The 24,943-nt window shown below is 41.6% G+C and overlaps 1 protein-coding gene across 1 annotated transcript in view; it reads left to right on the top strand.

Annotated features, from left to right (window-relative positions):
• Positions 1-6,805: 6,805 nt before the first annotated feature.
• Positions 6,806-24,943, top strand: part of LETM1 (leucine zipper and EF-hand containing transmembrane protein 1) — a 32,625-nt gene continuing 14,487 nt past the window's right edge. Inside the window, exons 1-5 of the mRNA XM_075420372.1 lie at positions 6,806-7,028; positions 12,265-12,322; positions 14,998-15,454; positions 20,244-20,387; positions 21,378-21,515. Of these exons, the coding sequence (XP_075276487.1) occupies positions 6,950-7,028; positions 12,265-12,322; positions 14,998-15,454; positions 20,244-20,387; positions 21,378-21,515 (876 nt within the window). The 5' untranslated portion in view covers positions 6,806-6,949. The remainder of the gene's footprint in view (positions 7,029-12,264; positions 12,323-14,997; positions 15,455-20,243; positions 20,388-21,377; positions 21,516-24,943) is intronic.

Raw genomic sequence — 24,943 nt, 5'->3', positions numbered from 1 at the left:
AACCAGGATTAAAGCACGTAATGCGTTACTGAGAAAACAACTAATCGCTTTAAGGTACCAGGACGTTTGGGGGTGAATGCCTCCCAAGTCTGTCTCTAGGGAATACTATAACAGTAATAAAGTGAATAGAGGCCTAAGAGAGGCAGGAGAGAGGTTGCTGATTACATGGGAAAGCCTAGACAAAGCGTCTTCTGTTTCTGATGCCTGAAATTCAGCCGTGTAAGAAAAAGGCAGGATACTGGCAAAGCACCACTGGGATGTACTTGTGCTGATGGCTCTTTGTTATTTTTCTATAGCTTCACATCACATTTTACCAGGTATTTCCCCTCAAGATTCTCATATACTACAAATCAGTCCAAACCAAGTGTTGTCAACAGAGCTTCTACTTCACTTGCCTTGGAGGTTGCCATTCTTTCTGTGTCACAAGAACAAAGATAAAAATGTTAATTTTTTGGCCTTTCCAACACTTTTATGATATTATCTGGCAAGCACCAGGATTTGATTTTACAAATACATAACTGCACTTGCTCCTTTACCACTCCGTGTCTGTGAATGTCACTGATAGCAAAGGGACGTGGCATGCATATGCATGTGTAGGATTGGGGCCCAACAGCTTAGGTCCCACTGAGGTCAAGGCAGAGACATCCAGACAAACACTGATTTAGAAAATTTACAGTATAGAGGATGGTTGTAGAAAGGGAAAGCGCACTGACCATTCCAAAGGAACCAACTCCTTTTTAAAATCTCTTAATCTGCTTTTCATTATCTCTGTGGGGAGGCCTCTTGAGAAAAGCAGCTCTTTGACTTGAATAAAGGAGGGGCTGTGGGCTTGCATGCTGGAATGGGGAGGTCATTGTACAGCAGCACAGAAGATGGGAGTGTTAGTCAGGTCAAGAACAGGATAAAAAAGTGTGAGATCTGTGTTACAGGCTTGGTCTGGATTATGTAAGGTAGAAAGTTTAAATCTGAAAGGTAAACAAGAGCACGATTCACAGGTTGGAAAGACATATTCTGGTAGGGTCATTCAGGCTGATTGTTGGGGAAAAATATGGGCCAGGACTGATAAGATCAGCAGCAAAACCAGCAAGAAAGAGGCAACAACAGCTGAGGCCCAAGAGGGCTAAATTCTGCACCGGAATTTTAAGCATCAGGCTACAGCAAATCAATTTACCTATCTTCAATATCTTTCTTATTTATTCTTTTAACAAAAATGCTTAGTTCTGCTTCCCTCCTTAGAGGCATACAAAGCCAAATATGCCTGGGGGACAATGGGACTACACTGCACTTTGCCTGCTGCCAGGTCGTACAGCGGTGTGCATGCGCTGGTTGTGATCCTCTCCCCTCTAAACCAGTGCTTATCACAAGCAGCCTCAGCCTTGCCAAATCGCTAAAGAAAATTATATTATTGCCACTAAACTGGCCCTTAGAAGTAGCCCGTTGTTCTCCTGTTTACAATACAAAGGTAAAAATTCTCCTAAAATGGTGTGCTGACCTTCTGCTGTTTCTTTAATGGACACAAACTGAATGAAAGGTATCTCTGGTTTGCAGGGACCTCCTGTTTTTCCAGCGCTCCCGTAATACTGGCTGACTTCACCCGGAATCTGGAGTGGCGTAAGGAGTGCACGATCAGGTCTACAGAGTCCGGGATGGGGTGGGGGGAGGGCTTCCCTGGCCGCATGAGCTTCTCGGCTTGCTTTTTGGTGGGTTTATGAAAGCAGAGGTGGCAGCTTTAGGGCTTTTATTGACAGAAACACAACAGTTGGTCTTTTCTTAAAGACCTGACTCCGAGAGGCAGATGATGGCGTAAGATTGTTGGTTTTCTGTGTTTCTAATTGCAGACAGGAACTTGGAAACCTTACAGACTCAAAAAACCTGGAGGGAAAGAATAACTCATACTTTTAAAGCATGTCATTCATAAAATCAAATTGAGGGATTCGGAGGCATACAGGTTATCTTTAATACAAGACTGGTAATTTTGCAGCAAAATCTCAGACCTTCTCGTATCAGCTGGAACTAACAGGTGCATTTTTAACCCTAGAGACTCCTTTTGTCCTGTTTTTTCCCCTCTGCATTTCTCAATGTCTAAACCAGTTTGCTCGTTACAGCTACGCTCTTCCCTTTTCGCTATGTGTATAGCCTGAACGCTGCCTGCCCTCCCTCCTCTGCTTGATCCTGCCTTGGCCAGAACCTTCTAGCTTTTTCCCCCCATGTCCTCCTCCCGTCCTGCAGGCAGCAGCGCCCCAAAAACGCTGCTCTGTGCCATGATTCTGCATCTTTTCCGCCTGTTTGTTTCACGTAAGCTCCATCTGCTGGTTAAAACTAGAATCTGGGTGATTTTCACTTGGAACTGCAAATGTTACTTCTTCCTCAATTTGGGAAGATTTTCAAAATTATCTGTTTGTACTCCCCCAGCTGCGTTCTCCTCGTCTGCCTGCATGTCAAAGTTAATTCATGACAACCTAATATGTTATTTCGTATTGCTAATTTGGGCCAAGCCTATGCAGTCTTTTAAAATACCCCTTTTTGACTAGGATTTGAGCAGGTAATTATCCTTGGATCTGGAATGACTGTTTACAGCACGTTATTACTGTCAAGGAAATCTCTTTGCAGCTTTTCACCGCATTGTTTGAAAAGGCACCCAAGGCAGATTGTTTCTGCCGAGCCACTGCCGCTTGTTTTTGGCACGTTACAGACAGGAGTGAACTTGTGACCGGGACGTACATACAGAGCAAGTCTGGAATCCAGTGGCCACTTGAACTTCTACCTTCGGCTTGAACATTTACGGAGCAACAGGCTTCAGTATCCTGGGATCTTCTCCTAAAAATCTGTGATGATGAATGGCAGTATTTTTCAAAGAACTACTAATAATCTGTTGGTTTTCTCCCTCGAGTTGAAACTGACTGCAACTTGCTACACAGTAATGTCTTTTTTTTCCCCATTTCTTCAGATTTACACTGAACAGTGGTGAATAAAGATGAGGTTAATCCCATATTGTTAAATCTATTCAAGGAGACAACCTGGGGATTGCCATGGAAACAGATTCTACAGACTAAAAGCGTAATCCTGCTTTTAAATACTGTATATGGACCTGTACCACTACGTAGCTTTATAGGATCACGCTGTGTACACAGAGATGATGTTTCAGCAGAGAAATGGCAAACCTGTCTCCCGTCTCATCAAATGATAATTATGCTCCCACTCCTCCCGCTTACCGCCTGGAGCATGAAGCATTGCACCTCCTTCCCTTCCACCCACTGAATTTTATGTCCCCAGTCCCTTGGTGCCGCTGCTGCCAGCTCGGCTTGTCACCTGGGTCCAACGAGGAGCCGAGGCCGTGCCTGTGGAATGAACGGGGTGGTGCTGGCAGGAGTGCCATAGGCTTGGAACTGCTACACAGCCGCTTTCACAAGCCATAGGGCAACTGACCACAGGTCTGAAGTTGGGAGTGAGGGTCCTGTTATCCATCCTCCAAAAAACTCAACAGGATCTCAGAAGCGCTTCCTGGGACTTGGCCTCAGGGAAGGGGTGACAACCGTGGTGAGCGTGGAGGGGTGCCCCCTCCAACTGTGCAGGTATTTTTGGCAGGCCGCAGAGGAATCCTGTTCCCCATACGTATCTGCCTGCCACCCACCAGCGCTCGTTAGCTGGTGAAGAGGGAAGGAGAAAGGGACAACAGCAGATGAGCATTCCATACAACTATTTACTATGGGAAATCTGTTGCGCTGTGAAGCAGAGATTTTCTGAAAGAGAATATTGCATATATAGCTAGTTACCTACCATTCTGCCCCCTGTTCATATTGACATTTGCCCCCCAATTTCTAGACAGAATTATCGGTTCGTCTGCTCCTTTTTCATGTCTATGCCAGTAATGCACAGACGCAGGCATATCCTGTGCTTTTATAGGTCTTCTGCACATACCTCTTTTAGACAAGCAGAACATTAGTGATTTTTTCATAACACTGGGCTATGCTCAAATATCAGTAAAATACATGTCTCGATATTCCCACAGACAGCAACAGGCATCACGGTTTCCTGTTATTTGGAGTTTATTTTGCAATTGTTTAGACAACTCTCACCTTGCTTTTGCTTCTATTTAACATTCAGGGGAATTTTTTTTTATGTTTAATAGTAAATAATAATCCTAATTGTGTTTAAATATAAATAATACTTAATAATTTATTAATGACGTATTTTAATCATTCTCAGATCCTTATTAAATCCATCTAGAAAGAAGGGTTTGTATTTCCTCCTTTTAGTCTCTCATCCTATTCCTGCTAGAAAACACATCATTTTCAGCAAGATGGCTGACAGCTTTCCCAAACAACTTGATTGCTTTAAGAATCAGGTCTAAAATGGCCGTAGCAGTTTAAGGTTTTTAAATATAAACCCCTAGTAGTTATGTATATTGTGTTTATCCTGGGGATGAGTGTTTTCTTTGTGAACCTGTGGAGGGTTGGTCTGAAGGGACCGAAAGATGTTTTTCTTTAAAGCAAAAATTGACCTGCCTGGAAGGCCGATGTGTCACCTAGAGTCACCTAGGCCTTTGCATCTGGGAGCAATTTGTACAGCTACTTGAAAATTATTAATACTTCATCTTTTCTTAAGCGTTATTTCACAACGCTTGGTAAATGCACAAAATCAATTACTATTTTGAAACTGTATCCATTTAGGAAATTTTCAGAGAGTGTATTATCATTCCTTTTCATATACTGTAGAAAATGATGTAACTTCCAGGTATAAACAATCCTGGAACAAAAGACTGTACAAAAACATAACAAATTCAGCTCTGAAAAGCCTCATGCATGTACATTGTCTGCCACCCTGAATACTAATGAATTTAATGAAACTATTGAAAGTCTGGTTACTTGTCTGCATAAACGTATTGAGACCTCTGTAATCATCTGTTTGCTGTCTGAAACCTCTTGTCAATAGTTTAATGACTTCAGAGCATATTATTCTTCTTGTATAGGCTTCATATAATGTTTCTACATAATTAAGCAGCTTTGTTAGAGGAACTGCCATTAGTTGCCCCATTTCATTTGGTTTTGTTATCAGCCAAGCAGAAAGAAAAAAGAATAACAAGAGAAGGCTACAAACCCAGTCTAGTGAGAGAAATGTGCAGATTGGGAAGATGGGGTTTTTTGTTGCTGCTGTTGTTTGTTTGTTTTAAGATTGCCATATTAACAGAGAGCACTATTGTTAAGTTGCACATTTTAATCAATTTTAACCATTTAAATGTCCTTACATATTTAAATACTCGTAAAGCTAACACAGCTGCCTAAAAATCTTGCAATATATTTGGGAGCCTAACACTTTAAAAGTAGCTCTAATAAGAAGTACATAAATAATAATACCAATTAATTTTTAATAGTCACTAAATTTAAACAACACTAGTGTTTCTGCAACCAACAGTCAAAAGATGTGAGAAAAGGGTGTCTTGATTTTTTGCTAAGATTTGGTCAATTGAATATTCCACCTTCACATATTCTTTTGAATTAAAAATGTAAGTAGTTTAACTTTAATCTGAATTTTTCATACTTAGAAGAAACTCTGAGGATTTTCTTTAAATACATAAAAGAACTTTAAAATATTACTAATTAATTTCCTGCATTTGCCAAGTCTCAAGCATGAAAGGATGAGTGCAGAAACATTTGCTTTTTCCTGCTATACGAGACGCTGTTTCAGTCATGTTTTGGGTCCAACCTGAAGCTTCTGCTACCCTTTCCATATAAAGTTAGACAGCACCTGTTTTCTCTGGGGCTTAGGTGGGTGTACAGGTGAACAAATGCTCAGCATTATAAATAAACTGTGAAATATAAGAGGTCGGAAATCACGGTATCCTTGTCCCTTTTGAGCCCTGTCCTTGAGGCAGCCATCTTGTTGACAGGGGTGTCAGCCATCTTGTTGAAAAACAGTTCCAGCAGCTTTTCCCTCATTTTTTTAAAACAAGGCAGGCATGAACACCCAAACCTCCTATACATAGTTTTTAAAATTTCACTATTCTCAGATTAAATTATAATTTCTGAAGTTTGATTCTGGTTATTCCCTGCATCTGTCTTCACATAAATTAAAAACTAAGCAAAATTAAGGGTTCTATTTAATATTATATTAACTGAGTACTGAAATACTTGATAAAAGATCCTAATGCTGGTCAGGAGTAGACTGATATTTGAACAATTTGAAGTGCTTACTGTAGCCAAACTATTAACCAGCACTGGCAAAGCACACCTGTCAATTGACTAGTTTATGTATCAAAAATAGCTCCACAAGAAAGGTATTTTTTCTGTCACATCCTGAGGTCCACAAGCAACACACGCGCACACAGCAGAGCAGCTGCTGCCAAGCCATACCGAACACCAGCACAAACGCCAGAGCTCGGCCCCAAACGGGAGGGAACGTCCTTGCACACACGCCCTGCTGTTACTGTGCCTGAGGCTACGGGCACGCGCTGTTGGCCGCGCTGACCTAAACCGCTCCGGAGGGCCGGCAGGCGCCCTCGCAGTGCTGCCCCAGCGCACAGCGCCTGCGTGACCTTCCCGGCGCGGCCCCGCCGGCCCCGCGGGTGAACAAACGCCGCGCTGCCTCCGGGCCGGCTCCCGCAGCCTTCTGCAGCCCCGCTCCCCGCCACCGGGCTGCCTGAGGGAGGACTACACCTCCCGGCATGCACCGCGTCCCACCCCCCGCCTAGCGGTGCGCTGCACCCTCTAGGACTACAGATCCCGGCATGCTGCGCGCCCCGCGCCCGCGGGCGGCTTACCGTGCGCCCCCGAGGACTACAGTTCCCGGCGTGCCCGGCTCGGCGGGGGCGGTGCTATGCAAATGTGGCCGGCGGTCGCGGCTCGGCGCTCCTGGGGATCGCAGCGCGGGGTCCGGGCGGCGGGACATGAGTAGGCCGCGAGTTCGCTGCCACCGTTAGCCTGCCGCCGCCCAGCCGCGCGCCAGCGCCAAGATGGCGTCCATGCTGCTACAGACCTGCGGCCGGCGGGCCTGCCGCCTGCCCCGAGCGCTGCGCCGCCGGCCCCAGCCGGGTGAGGCTCTCCGGCGGGGGGGAGGGAGGCGCAGCCGGCCCGGGGTGCGGTGCGGCCGTGCTGCCGCCCAGCCCGCGGGGCCCGTGCTGCCGGCGGCGCCGGAGGCCCCCGGGAGGAGGGAGAAGGGAGGGCGGGCGGGCGGAGGCGGCGACGACGGCTGGGGGCTCCCGGTGTGGGCGGAGAGGTCTTTGCGGGAGGGAAGGGCCGCGGCGAGGCCCCGCCGGTGTCCTTCGGAGCCGGCGTCAGCCAGCTGGGGCCGGGCGCGGCGCTTCCCTCGGCCGCCTTCCGCTGCTCCTCGTGGCGGGGAGCCGCTGCCGGGCCCTCGCTCCCCTCCTCGGCGGAAAGGCCTTCCCGTGAGGGCCTTAGGACACGGGCACCCCTCAGTGCCGGCGGGCTGAGGGAGGGGGAAGCCGCGTGAGCAGCAACTGGAGAGAGTTGAGGAGCTGCTGGAGAGAGTCCAGCGGAGGGCTACGAGGGTGATGAGGGCACTGGAGCATCTCTCCTACGAGGAGAGGCTGAGGGAGCTGGGCTTGTTTAGCCTGAAGAAGAGAAGGCTGAGAGAGGACCTTATAAATGCCTACAAATATCTTAAGGGTGGGTGTCAGGAGGATGGGGCCAGACTCTTTTCAGTGGTGCCCAGTGACAGGACAAGGGGCAATGGGCACAAACGGAAGCACAGGAAGTTCCGTCTGAACATGAGGAAGAACTTCTTCCCTCTGAGGGTGACGGAGCCCTGGCACAGGCTGCCCAGGGAAGTTGTGGAGTCTCCTTCTCTGGAGATATTCCGGACCCGCCTGGACAAGGTCCTGTGCAGCCTGCTGTAGGTGACCCTGCTTCGGCAGGGAGGTTGGACTAGATGACCCACAGAGGTCCCTTCCAGCCCCTGCCACTCTATGATCTTGTGTGTTTTGTACAGCAGTATGTTACCACGCTGCAGTTCTGCCCGCCTTTTTCTCAGTGCAGCTTGGCTGTGAAGTCGTGTTGTCATTGGTTGTGCGCCCCTCAGTAACCTTTAAGAAAGTGCAAGGCATTATTTTCTTAATCTGTGTTAGGAAGGAAATGTGAATTTGCCTTTTTCCGAGCAGCTTTGAGAGCTTTGGAAGATAGAAAGGAAATGCAGCATGTGATACTGTTTCCATTAATAAGCAACATAATTTGGCAGTTTAAATATCTTTGGGCGGTGAAGTTTAATGACATGAAACAGCTGAAGCCTGTGACGTACGTGAGGCCTGTGGTTGCTTTTTACGTCCGCGAGTGGGAATGGCAGGGGTTTAGCGAGGAATGAGTGAAAGCTTAACAGGCAGTGGTTTGTCACTGAGACTGAGCCCTGCCTTGTCACTGAAGTGCTGTCAGGGAGAACAGGGCATCTCCACGTTCGGATTCTGGCAGACCTGATCGACCATGTGGATGCTTGTTCATTTTAACAAACAAGCTGTCTTTCTGGGTACCAGTAGTCACTCAAGTGTGGTAACTTCTTCTAGTCGACTTTTTTTTTAGCTGCTGTTGTAAAGACATTTATTTAGGTCGAGCTTGTACAGTGACCTGAAAAAAAACCCTGGGGTCTCTTAGCCATCCAGTTTATTTAAAACAGGGAAGAAACACATCCGTGTACCTTCAAATTAGATGGGAGCTTTGGTTCTTATTGTGGCACAGCGTAAGAAGAAATTACAATGATCGCTACACTTTTGTGTGTTATAAATCCTACCCCACATGAAAATTCTCATTTGCTGAAATACTGCAATAGAATCAAATTGTTTGTGTGCTGTCATGCACTATGCTTATGATATAATCAATGCTTTTAATTGGAGCATTAATCTAGTATGAACACATTATTCTACGGTGTAATTTTTTGTGTAGTGTTTTGCTTTACTTAGCTCATCTTCTTTGCTTCATGTGTAAGTAGTCGAAGATTAAGTTCAAGCTAAGTGCTTCCAGAAATTCCAAATGTTCTTCCGGTAAAGATCAAGCTGTTAAGTACTGCAAGCTTATACTTCTATAGGGACTTTCTTAATGTTAGCCTTTTCTTTTTGAAAACTCTGAACATAGTAACAGTACACAGCTATTCTACATTTTAAACTTTGGTTTTGGAGTTTCATTGAATTTAAAAATAAAGTTTCTCATTACTTCTCCTCTGTGAGGGATATGTTAACATACAGCTTTTCTGGCACTACCAACTTTCTTACTTCCAAAGCAAGTAATCCTAATGCAGATTTCTTGAATGCACAGTGTTGAGTATGGTAAGTAACATTCACCTTGTTCAGACACTTCAGGATGTTTGTGTTGTCCTAGACGCAAGGGGTATGGACTTTACTCCTTTCTGAAGGAAGTATATATTTTATTTTGGGGCTGCATTGCTCTTAGGTACGTCGTTAGAACAGACACTGCAACACATGAAGAGCTCTTGTTGTCAGAACTGACAAAGTTGAAATTAACAGTTATTTGCAGAATCTTTTGGTGAAATGTTTCTGTGTGCTAATTCACACTGAATGGCTGTGTGACAAGAAGTGTTTGAGTTGGCAAGTTTTTATATGGTAACCTTGGACTTTTGTCCTTTGGCCCCTTCCTTAGCATTAATGAGTCTGGTTGGAAAAAAAAAAAAATCAAGCGAAGTGAAAGTGTCTTGCAATTACAGAGTTTTGTCTAAGAAACTCCAAGCCAGTTTTGATCTCCGTATCATCCCTCTTTGGTCTAGGGCACTTGTCCATAGCAGGTAATGTCCTCTACTAGTAGGACTCTCATTTTTGGCACATAGGCTTTGTGTGCTTCCTGGCGCTCAGGTGAGAGAAACAGGTAACTGTGCTGCGAGTTATCCCTCAAGACTTTGAGTACTTCTCTGCTTTGCTCAGCTGTTCCTTAAGGTCAGGGACATCCTTCAAAGATGGCTAGCCTCTTGGGTCAAGAAATTCAGCTTCTGATCTTTCTGTGAATATTGAATAGTATCAGAATGCCTTCACTGATTCTCAGGGCTTGATTTTTCAGCCAGAAAGAGACACTTTTTCCCCTGGTTTTACTTGTAGTGGCAGTAAGTACCTGTTAGGGTTGATATAACTTTAGATGGGTAAATCTTTTTCCTTTGGCTTGATAATGCCATAGCTTTTGCTGTAATGGCATCAAAGCCCACTTATCATGGGGCATCCCTTGATTATTGAGATTTTCCTTTGGTAAGTTAACTTATCTTCCCCCCTCTTCCCCTTTCCATACGTTTTGATTACCCCACCTGATTCTGAAGGTATCTCTTTTCCCGTAATACTTAGGATATTTTGTTGGGGTAGGCTTTTGGTGATCAGCGTTGGGTGCTGTGTTTTCTCAGATACAGTTGTCTGCGGGGAGACCTTCCAGCAGACTTCCAGTACCTGAAGGGCCCTACAACAAAGCTGGAGAGGGACTTTGGGCAAGGGCATGTAGAGATAGGACAAGGGGTAATGGCTTTACACTGGAAGAGGGTAGATTTAGATTACATATTAGAAAGAACTTTTTCACTGTGAGGGTGGTAAGGCCCTGGCACAGGCTGCCCAGAGAAGCTGTGGCTACCCCCTCCCTGGCAGTGTTCAAGGCCAGGTTGGACGGGGCTTTGAGCAACCTGGTCTGGTGGAAGGTGTCCCTACCCATGGCAGGGGGGTTGGAACCGAATGATCTTTAAGGTCCCTTCCAACCCAAACCAGTCTATGATTCTATGATTCATTCTATGATTCTACTTCAGGTTCTGTCATAGGCTGTGTCTTGGCTTTGATAGTGGAAAAGTTGACCACTAGCCTCTAAAATGACCTTTCTATCCTGCTGTCTCTTAGGATTGACTAGAAATAGTAGGTTCCAAATAGGGGAAACAAACCACAGTATGCCTACTCCATCCAGCCTTCCATTTTTGTTTTGGGTACAGTGAATTTGGAAAAGATTGTCCAAAAAGAGACAAGGCTTTTGGAGTCTTGCTTCTCTGATCTTGTTTTGTTCTGTCTTGGGAGTCTTTTTGCACTAGATATTGGCTAGTTATTGGGTTATTGCAGCTAAGTATTGATACAAGATGTCTTTCTTTTTTAAATTGCTTTAGGGAGATTGATTCTTTTCTAGTGGGCTTGGGGATGATTTTCAGTGATTGTAGATTGCATACAGCCACCAGGTAGCATTTTATGTAGCTGATGGTGCTTCCATGGTGTTGGATGGTCAGAAGGCTTTCAAGCATAGCCCTTTCTTGAAGCATGTGAACTGACTTAGGTAATTTATCATTTGATCATGGTCTCAGTTTATTTCTGGAATGGGTGCTGCTTGTCTCTGTACCGGGATAGGGGATGCCCGTATATAGGTGCCAGTCCTCTTTGTGGACTTGGTTAGTTATTATTACGACTGATTCTGAGTTGGCATTTCAAATAAAATTCATTTTGAGGAACACTGCATTTGCTGGAAAGCTAACCTTTCATATTCTTTGGATCAGTCTCTTGCCCTTCAGGGCAGTTTGTATCTTTTGTAGAGAGATTCAGGGGTAGAGCTGTTTTTACCAGGTGCTAATCAGAATGGATGGCAGTGTATTGAAATGGTGTTGTGGTTCCACATCTAGTGAAATTTGTTTAGGTTCCTACTCATGTTTATTTGTTGTTCTGCTTAAAACGAAAAACCCAACATTTTCCTAGACACTTTACAAGTGCTCCATTTGGATCGTCTAATACAGTTTTGTCATGGAGCCATGCAAAAATTACATTTCTTTCAGTGAAGTTTTTCCACAATGTCGTTGCTTGTCTGAGGGACTTGGAAACCTGTCTTCAGGCAGCCGAACAAGTGCGAGCAGTGTATCGCGCATCCACAGAGTTCAACTGTATGCGCGGACAGTTTGCTCGAATGTTTATGGGGATGTCAGCCACATTAAAGAATTGCTTCCCACCTGTTTTCTCTTTTTTACCCCATAAATTGGGATTACAGATTGAGAGAAACAAAAAGAACAAGGCATGTGCTTAGAGTTGTGTTGGGATAGGATGAGGTTTTTGGGCTTCGAGTACTTCACACGGTTATTGTCAAAGCAAAAAAAATTTTCAGTCTTGGCTGTTTGTGATGCACAGTCATCCAAAGTGTGAATGTGCTTTCAAACATAAAGAAAGTTGCTGTTGAGAAGCATCTGTTTTGTGCTTTCAATAGTAGCCATTCCTAAGTAAAGGTCAGTCTTTAAATCACGTGTTTGTGTATAATTCACTACATGGATAAATGTCTTCCTGAATTTCAGAATTAATGATAATTACTGGTGTTTTTCTAGGTAACTTGGGAGATCGTGCATGTCTTAGCTGTACATCCCTGAGGCTGACAAACAAAATGTGAGTAAATATGAACTTTTTTTCTAAACTCAAAACTGTACAAAACTAGCAGTTAGTATACTAGCGTAGAAGGCAGGTTTAAATCTTCTAGAAGTAGTGTGGAAATAGTGGCTTCAACGTGCGTTATTGGCAGATGAAAGGAAGTCCGACTATTACTCTCTTTGCTTGGTTATGTGTGGGAGAAAGAGAGTGAGATCTTCCTTTTTTTGCCCACGTCCTCCCTTTTAGTTTCACTTACAATGTGAAAGCAATAAAATATTAATCTTGTTCTTGAGTGATTCTAGGTGACATCAGGGGATATCATGGGCTTCTTGCGTACTTTGTCTGTGGAGTTTCATGGAGTGAACGTTCTGTCACAGCTAGTTTAAAAAACATAATTGACAGGAATGCAGATCATTTGAGTTTTATCTTTGTTAAACCAAAGTAGTTTACTGTATGTTGCAGTCTTGCGTGGGGCTCTCCTAGGAGATGGTGTCCTCTTCTGAAAACGAATCCAGGCGCTCTGTACCCTTATGGAACTTAAGGAGTTGGATGTTTGCAGAATCCATTCACTGTTCCTGATTTGGATCACAAGGCGTACCCGTGGAAATGAATTTCCTGATGCCTTTCCTTGGAATGTTAAATAAGTATTCTCTAGTTTATTTACAGTCTAACCGCTCAGGAAGCGGTGACTGTTCTTCAGTTCCTAAGTTTCCATTTTAACGTAAGGGTGTATCTCTAGACATAACCGTCTGATACAAAATAAAGTAATTTCTTTGGTTTTTAGTTGTATGAGTTCTATATCACTTGCTGTATAATTAGGTATGAGATTTTTTTAAATACTAAAGCATTTTCAAATTTCTGTTTACTTTTTAGTAGGTTGTTATATGGGGCTGCTCTCCTTGAAAACTGGAAACTTACAGTTTTAAGTCTGTTATATGAGCAGCAGAATATTGGGGCAGAAATTCTTGGTATTCTTTTGAGAAGTTTTTTATACCAAAAGCTGCTGTTAGTGTAATATTGCTGCTTAAAATGAAGCAAACTAGTGCTCACACCTCACATGACCCAGATCCGAAAGCAAGTGACTCTAAGGATACAAGCACCAAGGACAGCTTGGGGTAGAAGTTCTGTGTCTGACATCCTGCTAGTGGAGGTGTGTTCAGAGAGGCACATCTCCTGTGAAAACCTTTTTTTCCTCCAGACTCGGAACCAGTTCTGCTGGCAGAGCTCCCTTCCTCTCTGCACTCAGAAGAATGTACGTGAGCGTAGGTGGAACTTGGTCTGGAAGCTTGGAGCTCTGCTTTTGGGAAATGACTTAGGATGGTTTGATTTATGCAAATGTTTTAATCTCGTGTTGAATATGTGCTTTATTTTCTTAAAGGAACCATAGTTCTCATTAGTTAATACCTGTGCCAGTGTGTAGTTTTCTAGCTAATCAAGAAAATGTTTTGTGTAGCTATGTGTATTTTAGCAGTCATCTGACCATTGAATCGTGAGATGCCTAAAATTTCGGTTTAAGGTAGAAACGAATGTGTCTTTAAAAAGTAATGATTTAGTAAAATTTTTTTCTGTACAAAGCTGTAGTTGAATAACATTAAATAAAACCATTAAAGTAATTTAAAATTCATTGGGTGCATGTGATAAGTTAAAGTCCTTCTGGCTTAAAATTGAGTGAGTGAGGCTAATACTTGGAAATGTTCAATACGCTGCTTTTTTTTCCCCTGAGAGTGTTACTCAGAGCTGTAGAGCCACTTGCACCCATTTTCTGTTCATTGACTGAAGACAAACACACATTCTCATTTTGTTTTGGTAGTGCAAGGGCTTGATGAAGAAACACCCCAGTCATTTCTGTCCTGTAGATGACTTAATGCTGGCATTTCAGTTTGAGGGACACGTAATGGAAGGCATTTATATAAAATATTTTATCTACTACTATTTTAAGGTTTTCATATCCTTTTATAAAAGTGTGTACAATCCTACTTGCATGTAATGAGTAGTTCTTCTGTGTGTATTATGAGTGTTTGGGGTGTTTGAGCAATGCTTTCCTTCTAACTTCAGTTTGTATTTAATGAAAGAAAAGAACAAATTTTTGAGTAAGGTAGAAGAGTGTTGGTTCTGTGCCACAGCTCAGTACCATGATGGAAGTTTGTGCAAAAGTTTCTGCTTAAACAGGAAAACCAGATGCATGGAGACAGTAAAAGAGGAACTGTGGTGAAATTGGATTTCTCTGACACTAATTCTCTTCCTCTAACTCAGCACCTATCCCAAGTCTACCACTTCTGTTTTTGTTTTTTCCTCGAGTGTTTTGTTCAAACAGGAGAGGTAATAGAAGGAGCTTTATGTTAGTTATGGATTTACAGATGTATTTTCATACGTAGCTTTCTAAATGGAAAGCACTTCTGGCTGCTACTCTCTATTTAATTGGAGTAAAATAAGCTACCTTTTCAAAGTTATTTAATGGGAAGCTCCCTGCAGATTATTTTTTTTTGTCATGAAGTAAAGCCAAGAGTTCTTCTCAGGTATAGGTATTGATCTTGAGAGTCACAAGTTTGAGTGTTTTTCTTAAATATGCGGTAGATATTTCTCAAATGATGCATTTTATAAATACATAAATTTATATCACTATATAAATGTGTATAAATATATAAATAGCTTATGATCTATTGCTAATTCTTGAATACTTTTTTCTTTTGAAGGACTGTACACTTCAAATATTGCACTAGTGTCCCTCCTGTTTATGCATACTCGAAAAAAGATCGCTACTGTTGTTGGACTAAAGGATCTGAACAAACATATTTTACTCTTACAAGCTCTTCTGGCTCATGGACGCCACTAGCAACCATGGGTGTTTTAGGTCCCCAGTATCTTCCAGTTAGATGGTGGCATTCTTCACGTCCCCTTCAAGATGACTCCATAGTTGAAAAGTCGCTGAAGTCCTTAAAGGACAAAAACAAGAAGTTGGAAGAAGGAGGTCCTGTATATAGTCCAACAGAAGTTGAAGTTGTGAAAAAATCTATTGGACAGAGGGTTGTGGATGAACTGAAGCACTATTACCATGGTTTTCGGTTACTGTGGATTGACACAAAAATAGCTGCGAGGATGCTCTGGCGAATACTTCATGGAAACACTTTATCTCGTCGAGAACGGAGACAGGTACTAAGCAAATACCAATTTCGTTGGAGTATCCTTAGCAATTGCTCTGTTTTATTTGAACTGAGTTGGTTCTTTCTCTTGTCTTCTGTTCCTAGAATTAAAATTGTTAGGTGTATTTCCTTCCTCCTCCCTATGTGGATATGACTCCAGAACGTTTTAGTCTTCTTCCCCATTATTGAAGATAAATTTGGTATTTTCTAGTTGGGACAGCACAGGATTCTTCTGTTTTGTCGTGCGGACAGCAGTTGTGGTTTGTTCTCAAGTTCCCATCCATGTGCTCCGTGTGTGTGCGTTGTCACTTTCCCTGCTCTTTTACTCCAGCTGGAAAAATAGAGGGAAAACACTTCTAGTAAAGGTTGAATTTCTGCCAGTTCTGTTGTGGTTTTGTTTTGGTTAGTTCTTTTTTAACAGGAGAAATGCTGCAGGTTGAAAGGCAGGGTTGATAATTAGGTGTTGGTACTATCTCAGTTATAAATGTGTTTGTGAGATCATTTTAGTCCAAAGAAGATAATTTGAGAAAAGTTTCCGGTTTATACTTTTGTTTTTCTTTATGGCATGTAGCTTACATCTATGAAACTAAAAATGCAGGTGATAATTTTAAAGAAAAAGGGAGAGGGGGATGGAGGGGAAATCTGGAGTGCAAAATGGGAATGCTTTCAAATTAGGATAACATAAGAATTTCAATAGTAATTTCAGTTTGTGGATGAAGTAAATATGCTTATTCAGCTGGAATTAAAAGATGTATGGATATTTAAAAACGTTTGAGTTGAGCACTTGTGTATGGGAAGACTGCATAATAATAAGATGGTCTAAAACTGGTGTAGTTTAAAAAATTTTTTTTGAAAGAATGTATTGCTGTTAACTTCACAAGTTCTTTAGCAGCGTGTCAAACATGTTAATTTAATAGTACTCACTTTACTGTTTTTAAAGAAAAAAGTTTAAGGAGTTTATATGGACAAAATATTCAAGTCTGTCTTCCTGTCAGCTGTTGCTGAAAAAAAATGTGCTGGAAGAAATGTTGGAGAGTGAAAAGTGTGTGCACTCTGGCAGCAGGAGTGAATAGCGCTGCCTGCAATCATGGTCAGGTTCTCTGCAGTTTGTATGCTGTACACACCAGGTGTTAGGATCACATCTCTGCCTTCAAAAATTTTTTTAAATGATCAAAAATATATTTGCTCATTGTTTTAATAATTTCCTGATAAAATTAGGTACATTGTTGAACATTTTCAGGTCTAATTGAAAAACATCACATCTTAATGCAGTATGTGAAAGGTTTTTTTCCTATATTCGCAAGGTTAGACAAATAAAAATTGCTAAATGCACGTGTAGTGGTTTTCATCTGTGATTGCCTTTGGTCACTTTCTACAGCACCACTGGTTGATGGTATTTGGTCTCAGCATGTACATGCTACTGATTTTTGCCCTCTGCCTTGTGTGTACAAGAGTGTGTTTGGCAGCTGATCCAGCTGACATGTTGCTCAGCAATAAATACAACAGTCTGTGCTGGCGTAGGAGAGGGGATTATGTAGTGCCAAGAAAGAGCAACTGAGGATAGGGGGGAATGAGGACTGCAGGGCTGCTCGAAGTAGCAGTTCTGGCTTGTGCTGGCTTACTGAGAACTTTGGGAAACTTGGAAAACCAAGAGAGACAAATTAATTCGTGGTCTAAAACAGAATCAGAAGTCCTCCAGAGGGCAAGATTGGAACCGTTGGTTTTCCCGCCTGTTTCGTGTTCACTGAGCCATACTTCTGAGAAATTATACAAACAACAGTAAAATGTAGATATAATGGAAGTATTTCTGCTAGAAGATCAGGGTTGTATTCTGGAAGGCATGAACCTTTAGAAGTAATAGGTTATCTTTGGACACACATGCATTATTCCGTCAATAGATGGATTTATTGACTTGATTCCCCTGTAGTTTCATCACCTAGTGATGATAGAGCTGTCTTTCTCATATTTATGTAGTGTTCTGGCATTGGGCCTTCCTGCATTCTTTTTTTTTTGTGCAGATGTGTGATTTCAGTATCAATTCCCTTGTTTTAAATAAAATAAAAATTTATTGTGCAGATACAAACTGGTGTTTACATTGATACAGCCTGTCTCTTATCTAATGATGTGTGCCTGTCTGTGTGCATGCAATCCCTATAGACGATGTCGAGAAAATAGTTTTAAGAACTACAGTAATGATATTTTCTCAATCTAGGTTTTGTGTTTTCTTTATATGGAGGTAGAGGGTGTCCTGCCTTTTGAATGGAGTTGTGGTAGCTTTAGAACCCAGAGTCAGTGAAAAGCAAACCAGCCTACAGCTGAACAAAACCCTTTACATGTGCTTTTTTTAAACCTTAAGTTTGTTTCAACACGGTTCATTTTTTATCAGTTCAGCCTTAAATTGTAGTATCTGAGTGATTTAAAGAAGGCTTAAAATTTTGATGCCAGATTAGCTACAATTTAGCAAAGGTTTCTTCTGAATTTAGGAAAAAAATAATAAATTTAAGTACATACTCCTTTAAATGTATTAAACTGCGTATGAACTGACGGTCCTAGAGAAATCTTATCTTCACACAGACCGACAAATGAGTTACTTCTGCCTGCCCTTTCCTTCCTCTTTGGAGGCAATAATGGAAAGATATCCAAATAATGTAACCGCATTAACAAGCAGTTGCAGCATGGCTAATGCAATGGAGCTATTGCTTATGTAAAGCAAAAGTCGGTTTCAAAGTTCTGCTTGTACAATTGCTGGTAGGGTTTGGATTCAACAGTATCACGTATCTGAATTTAGGAGAGAAGGCAGGAAGAAGTAAAACATGCAAAATATGATACTGGCTGTTAAAAACCGATTGCTCAAGTGCTGCCTCCTGCAGCAGGATGGTTCAGGACATCCGGGAGTAAGATGGCAAATGCCATGGGGTTTGTGGCAAGTGCAAGCAGCTTTACAAACCCTTCAGCCCTGCAGAGGAGGGACAAGTGGAATAGGTGAACAGCAGATACAGAGTAATCACAAGTTTTTCATGCTGTGCTGCCAAGTAACGTGTGTAATCGTGAACCATTGTGTTAGGTTCCTGTGCGAAGTTGTTTTCCTTGAGTTAGCGGAGAGTGCAGTTCCATGGCTTATGTAAGCTGATCCAGGACAGTGCTGCTGCGAAAAAGGCCAGTCCTGCTCGGTGCTTAAACCAGGTTTTCCAACACCCCTTTTGGTTTGTTCTGATCCTTTTTGGCTGCTCGGTATGCATTTATGGGTTGGTTTTGGCTGGGTCAGTGGTATACCTTCACGCTGTGACTGCTAGTGTGCCTTTGTGACTCTTCATACACTATCTTAGGTTAGCGTTAGGTCAGCTTAATCCAGCTGTAAAACTGCTTCCTTAGGTATGGATTATGACTTGTACAAATACTTGCAAGAACTGTCTTAAAATAAGTACTGGGTAGAAATAGGAACCCTGTACTGCCCTGTGTAGAAATTCCTGACTTTTTTTTTTTTTTTTTAGGGTAAATGTACTTGTCCTTACGACTCGTAAAATTTTCTTCCAAACTTTCTTACATATTTTTGAACTCTCTGGTAGTCATTTATCCTCTGTTGTTGGAATGAATGGAAACATCTTTGAGCCTGTAAACAATGGACCAAAGCATCCCTTCTGGGAAACTGAATTTTTTATATACAAAGAAAAATGTTGAGCTTTGGATCTGTGGAGTTTGTGCATTCCTCAGAGTGTATTTAAGATTTTGGCTGGGTTTATGCTAAGAAAATAGTGGTTAAATTGTTACTGGTTCTGTATTCTTGCAAAGCAGTTCTAGCGACATGCAGTCTATACTGGTTGTTGCTGCTGTTTCCCTGGAGTGGCATGAGCTGTGGGGAGGGGATGGAGGAGGAAGCATGCATTCACTTGTGTAATAGCATTTATGTTGCCAGTTTTTGTCAGTCCTAACTGTATTTATCAAATCATGGTGTTGAATGACAGTGCTGTGGCAGTAGTGTACTGTAGCATATGTCTGACCTTCAGTTTCTGATTTAGGAACTGACGTTATTCCCAATAACCAGTTATTTTCTTTGTAAAATGAGGTAAAGTCAAGCATGATTTGCACCCTCCAATATAAATCAAGTTATTAAGCTTCCAGCGAGTACTGAAAGATTTGATTATAGACTGTGCAGCCTAATACATACATTTGTGGGTGTACAGAAATCAGAAGGACAATACTTATTTTATGCAGTTCAAGATTCAGTAACTAATGCATTGGCCTGCTTCAGAGGATTACTGCTCTAGAAAAGCACTGTTTTAAACAAAATGAAAGTCTAGCAAGCTGGGCTCATTATCCTGGATTTAAATGTACATTACAATTGTTATAAGGTAGAGGGGGAGGGATCTTTCATTTTATTCTTGATTACTTAGTCCATAGTAGCTCATGCATGTAAGAAGTGGTGAAGCACAAATAAAGATGAATAAAAGAAGTTAAGCAGCTTTAACGACCACAAATGACCACCTCCTGTTTTCAGGTGCTTTTAAGAGGTTTAAATGAGATACTTATTCAATAATCCTGTTGAGACACAGTGAGGCTTTTGAAATACTTTCTATAGTGTTGAAAACTGGTGAAACTCTGGGACTCTGTAGTATATAGCAACTTGAAGAAAAAGATACCAAAAACTGACTTTGTCACGTCCCTTTTTTGTGTTACTTTAAATTTCCTTTGTAGCAAATGTATATACGCGAGCTTAAGTGATAATGTGGATGATTGTAGCAAGTATTTTTTAAATAAATACATTAAATACTGCTTATCAATACTTTTTTTTTTCCTTCCAGTTTCTTCGAATATGTGCCGATCTGTTCCGCTTGGTCCCTTTCCTAGTTTTTGTTGTTGTCCCATTTATGGAATTTTTGCTTCCAGTAGCGCTTAAGTTGTTCCCTAATATGCTTCCCTCTACGTTTGAGACAAAGTCTAAAAAGGTAAGCAGGTCTGAATTTATAATCAAGTAATATGTTTTTAAAAAATTAAAACTTTATTTGGTAAAGAAAGAAATCAGAAATTTTATTTCGGGAGTACTGTTGTCTGTCTTTATGTTGTTTCGATAATCTTGCTGTTGACATCCAATAATGAAACAGTGCCACCCTCATGTATGTTTTTGTGTGCAGGTGTTTAGCTATCAGGGCTGTAAGCTTCTCTTGTCTGTTTTGCTATCCTTATCTCCGTTTTCTATGACCCTTACAAAGCAGAAATGAAAGCTCTGATACTTTTTCTAGTTTGTATTAAAATGGACAGACTTTGTTTCAGTGTTTGTAGTCCTTATTGTTAATGCAAAGTTTTTTGTAGTTATACTAAATATTTAAAATAGCTTCTGATACATTTTTTTGTTTAAACTTTGTTACTTTCAGTAAAGTTTTCTGGGAATTGTTTAGAGCTTTGTAAAAACAAACCGAAAAGGTCCTGAAGTTTTCACTTTCAGAGCACCAAATAGTTATGTGAGGTTTGTATGTAGTGAGCTCCCAGTCGGTCACAGATGTAATGACCCATGATTGTATACTTGGATCTAAGTAACCATTAATTTCTAATTCTGTGATAAATTCCTCTTTGTTTGGATGAGATGTAGCATAGGATTTCTCTGCTGGATACAAGAGTTGGTAATTACCCAAACCAAACCTGGTTAGTTTCTGGGTTTTTGTTATTAATTTAAAGGGTGCGTGTTAGTGTTAGCGGGTGAGGCCACTCACTCATGCTGCGCGTCACTCTGCTGGCGTTGCATCTCGTGCTTCATGGAGCTTTGAGCTGATCAACCTGTTTTTCAGTGTGATTTGGGGATCATTAAGAGTGCATGTCTTCTTGTGATGTGTTACAGCAGAAGCTCGGAAGTACTCCACATAACTTGTCTGAAGGCAGCAGCAATATTTACTGCATGTATTTCTGGAAGGAACTTTTAAAACCAAATGTTTTTTTAACAGGAGGAAAGACTGAAGAAAGAATTGAGAGTAAAACTTGAAGTGGCTAAATTCCTTCAAGACACAATTGAGGAGATGGCCTTAAAAAATAAAGCAGCCAAAGGAAATGTTACGAAAGATTTTTCAACATTCTTTCAAAAGGTAAAAGTTTTGAAAAATTCATGTTCTCTTCCTACCAAAAAAATAGCTTGGTGTTTTGTTTAGTCTATGGTAATCATCAGATACCTTTATTCTGTTGGATTTGAAAAAGCAGGATGTAATAAGATTTTTTAGAACAGAATTCTTTTTTGCAAGTAATACTTTGGTATTTAGTAAACACTTTACTGAAGTTTTACAGTTCTTAGCTTTGGTATTGTAGCTGGTACTTTCACTCTGTTTGATTCTAGAAGCAGTAGATTTCTGCTCGTTCACTCCTCGATCTCTTATTTTGTTAATAAGTTAATTCTAACATCAAAAAGATGATGCGCTCAGTGATTACTTGTGTAGTTTTTTGCATCTTTTTTTTTTTAACATTGGGTGTAAAAAGTGGGAGAGAGTTCTTTCCTAATAAACTCATTAAAACTTAGTGGTGGAAAAGTGCATTTTTTTGTCAAATTTAATTCTGCTTATAAAAACAGTTTTTAAATGCACAGCTGCTATACTGCTGAAATCCTTTTGGGTACTGCCTAGCATATGGTATAATCTGGGGTTTTGCTGGAATGCAAGTGCCGTGTTGCGTACAGAATTTTTCTGTTCACAGCAGTTGCTGACACAGAGACTACGTATCAGATACGTGTGGGCAGCAGGGTGAGGGAGGGGACTCTGCCCCTCTGCTCTGTTCTGGTGAGACCTCACTGGGAGTCCTGCGTCCAACTCTGGAGCCCTCAGCACAGGACAGACCTGGACCTGTTGGAACAGGGCCAGAGGAGGCCCCAGCAATGATCCAAGGGCTGGAACCCCTCTGCTGGGAGGAAAGGCTGAGAGAGTAGGGGCTATTCAGCCTGGAGAAGAGAAGGCTGTGGGGAGACTTTATTGTGGCCTTTCAGTACCTGAAGGGGCCTGCGAGAAAGCTGGAGAGGGGCTTTTTACAAAGGCATGTAGTGATAGGACAAGGGGTAGTGGTTTCAAACTAAAAGAGGGTTGATTTAGAGTAGGTGTCAGGAAAGAATTCTTTAGTGTGAGTGTGGTGAGGCGCTGGCACAGGTTGCCCAGAGAAGCTCTGGCTGCCCCCTCCCTGGCAGTGTTCAAGGCCAGGCTGGACGGGGCTTTGAGCAACCTGGTCTGGTGGAAGGTGTCCCTGCCCGTGGCAGGGGCATTGGAACCGGGTGATCTATAAAGTCCCTTGCAACCCAAACCAGTCTATGCTTGTATTATTCTGTACCTGCCTCCTGTGTTGATGGCCTTTAGTTTTTGACAGTGTGTCCTTTCACCAAGTTGTTGGTAAGGGTAAGGTATTCCCTGGAGAGATGAAAAATACCTTCTTAAATCTTCTCGGCATAGGATTTATCTCGGTCTGCTCACACTTCTGATTTCTCTTAATCGTAGGGCTGTTGAGTAAGAGATCGAGCCAACAGCCATCACCAGGTGCTTTATTGAAAGTAAAAGGGTAGTCCTCTGCTCTGGGGAGAGTATGTGTTTGCACAGAAGTAGGCACATAAGCCTGGGGATTTCAGATCTGGACTTTCTGAGTCCTGTCAGCTAGCTTGAGCTTTTCCTGCTTGTCAGTGCTGAGAATAAAGTTTTAAAGGGTGGGGTAAGAAGATCACGTTGACAGTGCTGAGTAGGTTGCCTCAGACAGTAATATTGGCAAGTTTTGCCAGTCAGTATCTGCTTGCAAAGTCTGTGTACTTTGAAGCTTCTATGCAAATGTTTAGGTTCTTTCTCATCTGCAGAAAATTTTAAGTGGTTAGTTACAGTAGTTAGTAGCTGAAGCACTGACGCTGCAGACTCTGGGAGTTTGCTGCCATGCTTCATATTTGGAACATTTTGTTTTCTTCAGAAAAAACTGCTACTGAAAATTTACATTTGGCGATTAATTTCTGTGGAAATAAATGATGTATCACTCCACATTTGCTAGAGGAAGTCCCAAGTTCTTCTGATGACTAAAAAGAAGTTTCAAGCCCTGCATTTCTATGTGTGGGTGTGCTTTCTGCAGCTATAAATTTCTCATTTGTGCCGTGGAGACAAACTTTATTGATCTGATTTCATTGTACTAGATAATAAATGTCAGAGCAAGAAGAAGCTTAAATGTTTCCCACCTTTTTGCTATTCTTTTGTAGCTGCTCCTGCAGTGAAGTATTTGATGCTGCAAGAAACATTGGTTATGTGTTTGCTGCCGAATTCCAGAATTTATCTGTGTTCCTTTGTAGCTAGTGACGTGCTGGAAAGTTTGTTTGTACCCTCAGGAAACATATGCTTGCCTCTGCCAAAATTCAGCTTTAAACGAGGAAGAAAATACTTGCTGTGTTTTTAAAGTTCCATTTTTGGCTTCTGTAGTGAAGGAGCTGGTGAAGTGGAACAACAAGGCCTTTGACCTTTCTTGCTCTGAGTTGGTTTCTCTGCTATACAAGTATCCTGGAGGTTAATGGACTCAAGACCATCTTGTCTTCCAGGTGTTTACCTTTTCCTGTACTCGGTAGACGTTCACTAAAAGATTTGAGTTGTCAAGTAAAACAGGTAGGCATAATAAATCGGGCTGTATAGGTAATGTTAGGTTTTCAGACTGTACTTGATGTCACTTAGCTTATGTTTTCTGTACAGGGCTTAAAAAAAGGAGTGTTTATTGGATACCTATGTACTTACTGTGTAGACTGAAGGTGTTAAGTAACTGGGAGTATTTCATTGTTCTGTGAATGACTGGATTCAGTAATATCGCTAATAAGCACTTGATGGTATACTTAAAATAGAAAAATCAACATTTATACAGGTGATAATGTTTTAGTATGACCTGATGAGTCTAGGGAATGATTTTTTTCTACTTCTTTGAACTGTTACTTCTGCTTCCAGTACTTGGATTTAATCACTGTGAAGTGCCATTTGGCAGCACATAGCTTAAAAGCTTAACTTTTCATTTGGACAAGCAGTTACACAGAACCTTCCATCAAGAAGCATGCAGAGTCCTTTCGCAAACAGTGGTTTATACTTCGGAATAACTTCAAGTGCATTTGCATTGGGGTGCCACAGAACAGCTAGGAACTGGAAGCAAAACAGTATTGTAGCAAATGTGGTTGTGGAGAGAATGTTGGTAGGTAAGTGTCCAAATGCGTGTTTCATAGGGACACCAACGTGGCAAAATTTTTGCCATTGAATGTACTTCTCGCTTTATCTTCACAAGGTGATGCTTTTAACGTGCTTTTATGTTTAGTAAGTATGGTACCAGAAAGAGTACGTGCCAGTGTGACTTCTGTGGCAACTATTTATTCACTCAGATTTTTTTTTTTTGAGGTATTTCATGGCAGTGCCAACTCAGATAGACCTGCTCATTAGCATACAGAAGCATCTAATTTTTGGTTTTGTTAGTTTTATCTTAAGTATACTGTGCAGTGTTGTTGGAAACTATCAACGCCATCAATTCTTTTGCCTTTTATATT

The sequence above is a fragment of the Opisthocomus hoazin genome, chromosome 5, assembly GCF_030867145.1.
Source record: "Opisthocomus hoazin isolate bOpiHoa1 chromosome 5, bOpiHoa1.hap1, whole genome shotgun sequence".
NCBI classification, from domain to species: Eukaryota; Metazoa; Chordata; class Aves; order Opisthocomiformes; family Opisthocomidae; genus Opisthocomus; species Opisthocomus hoazin.
This window is presented reverse-complemented; position numbering and strand designations above follow the sequence as displayed.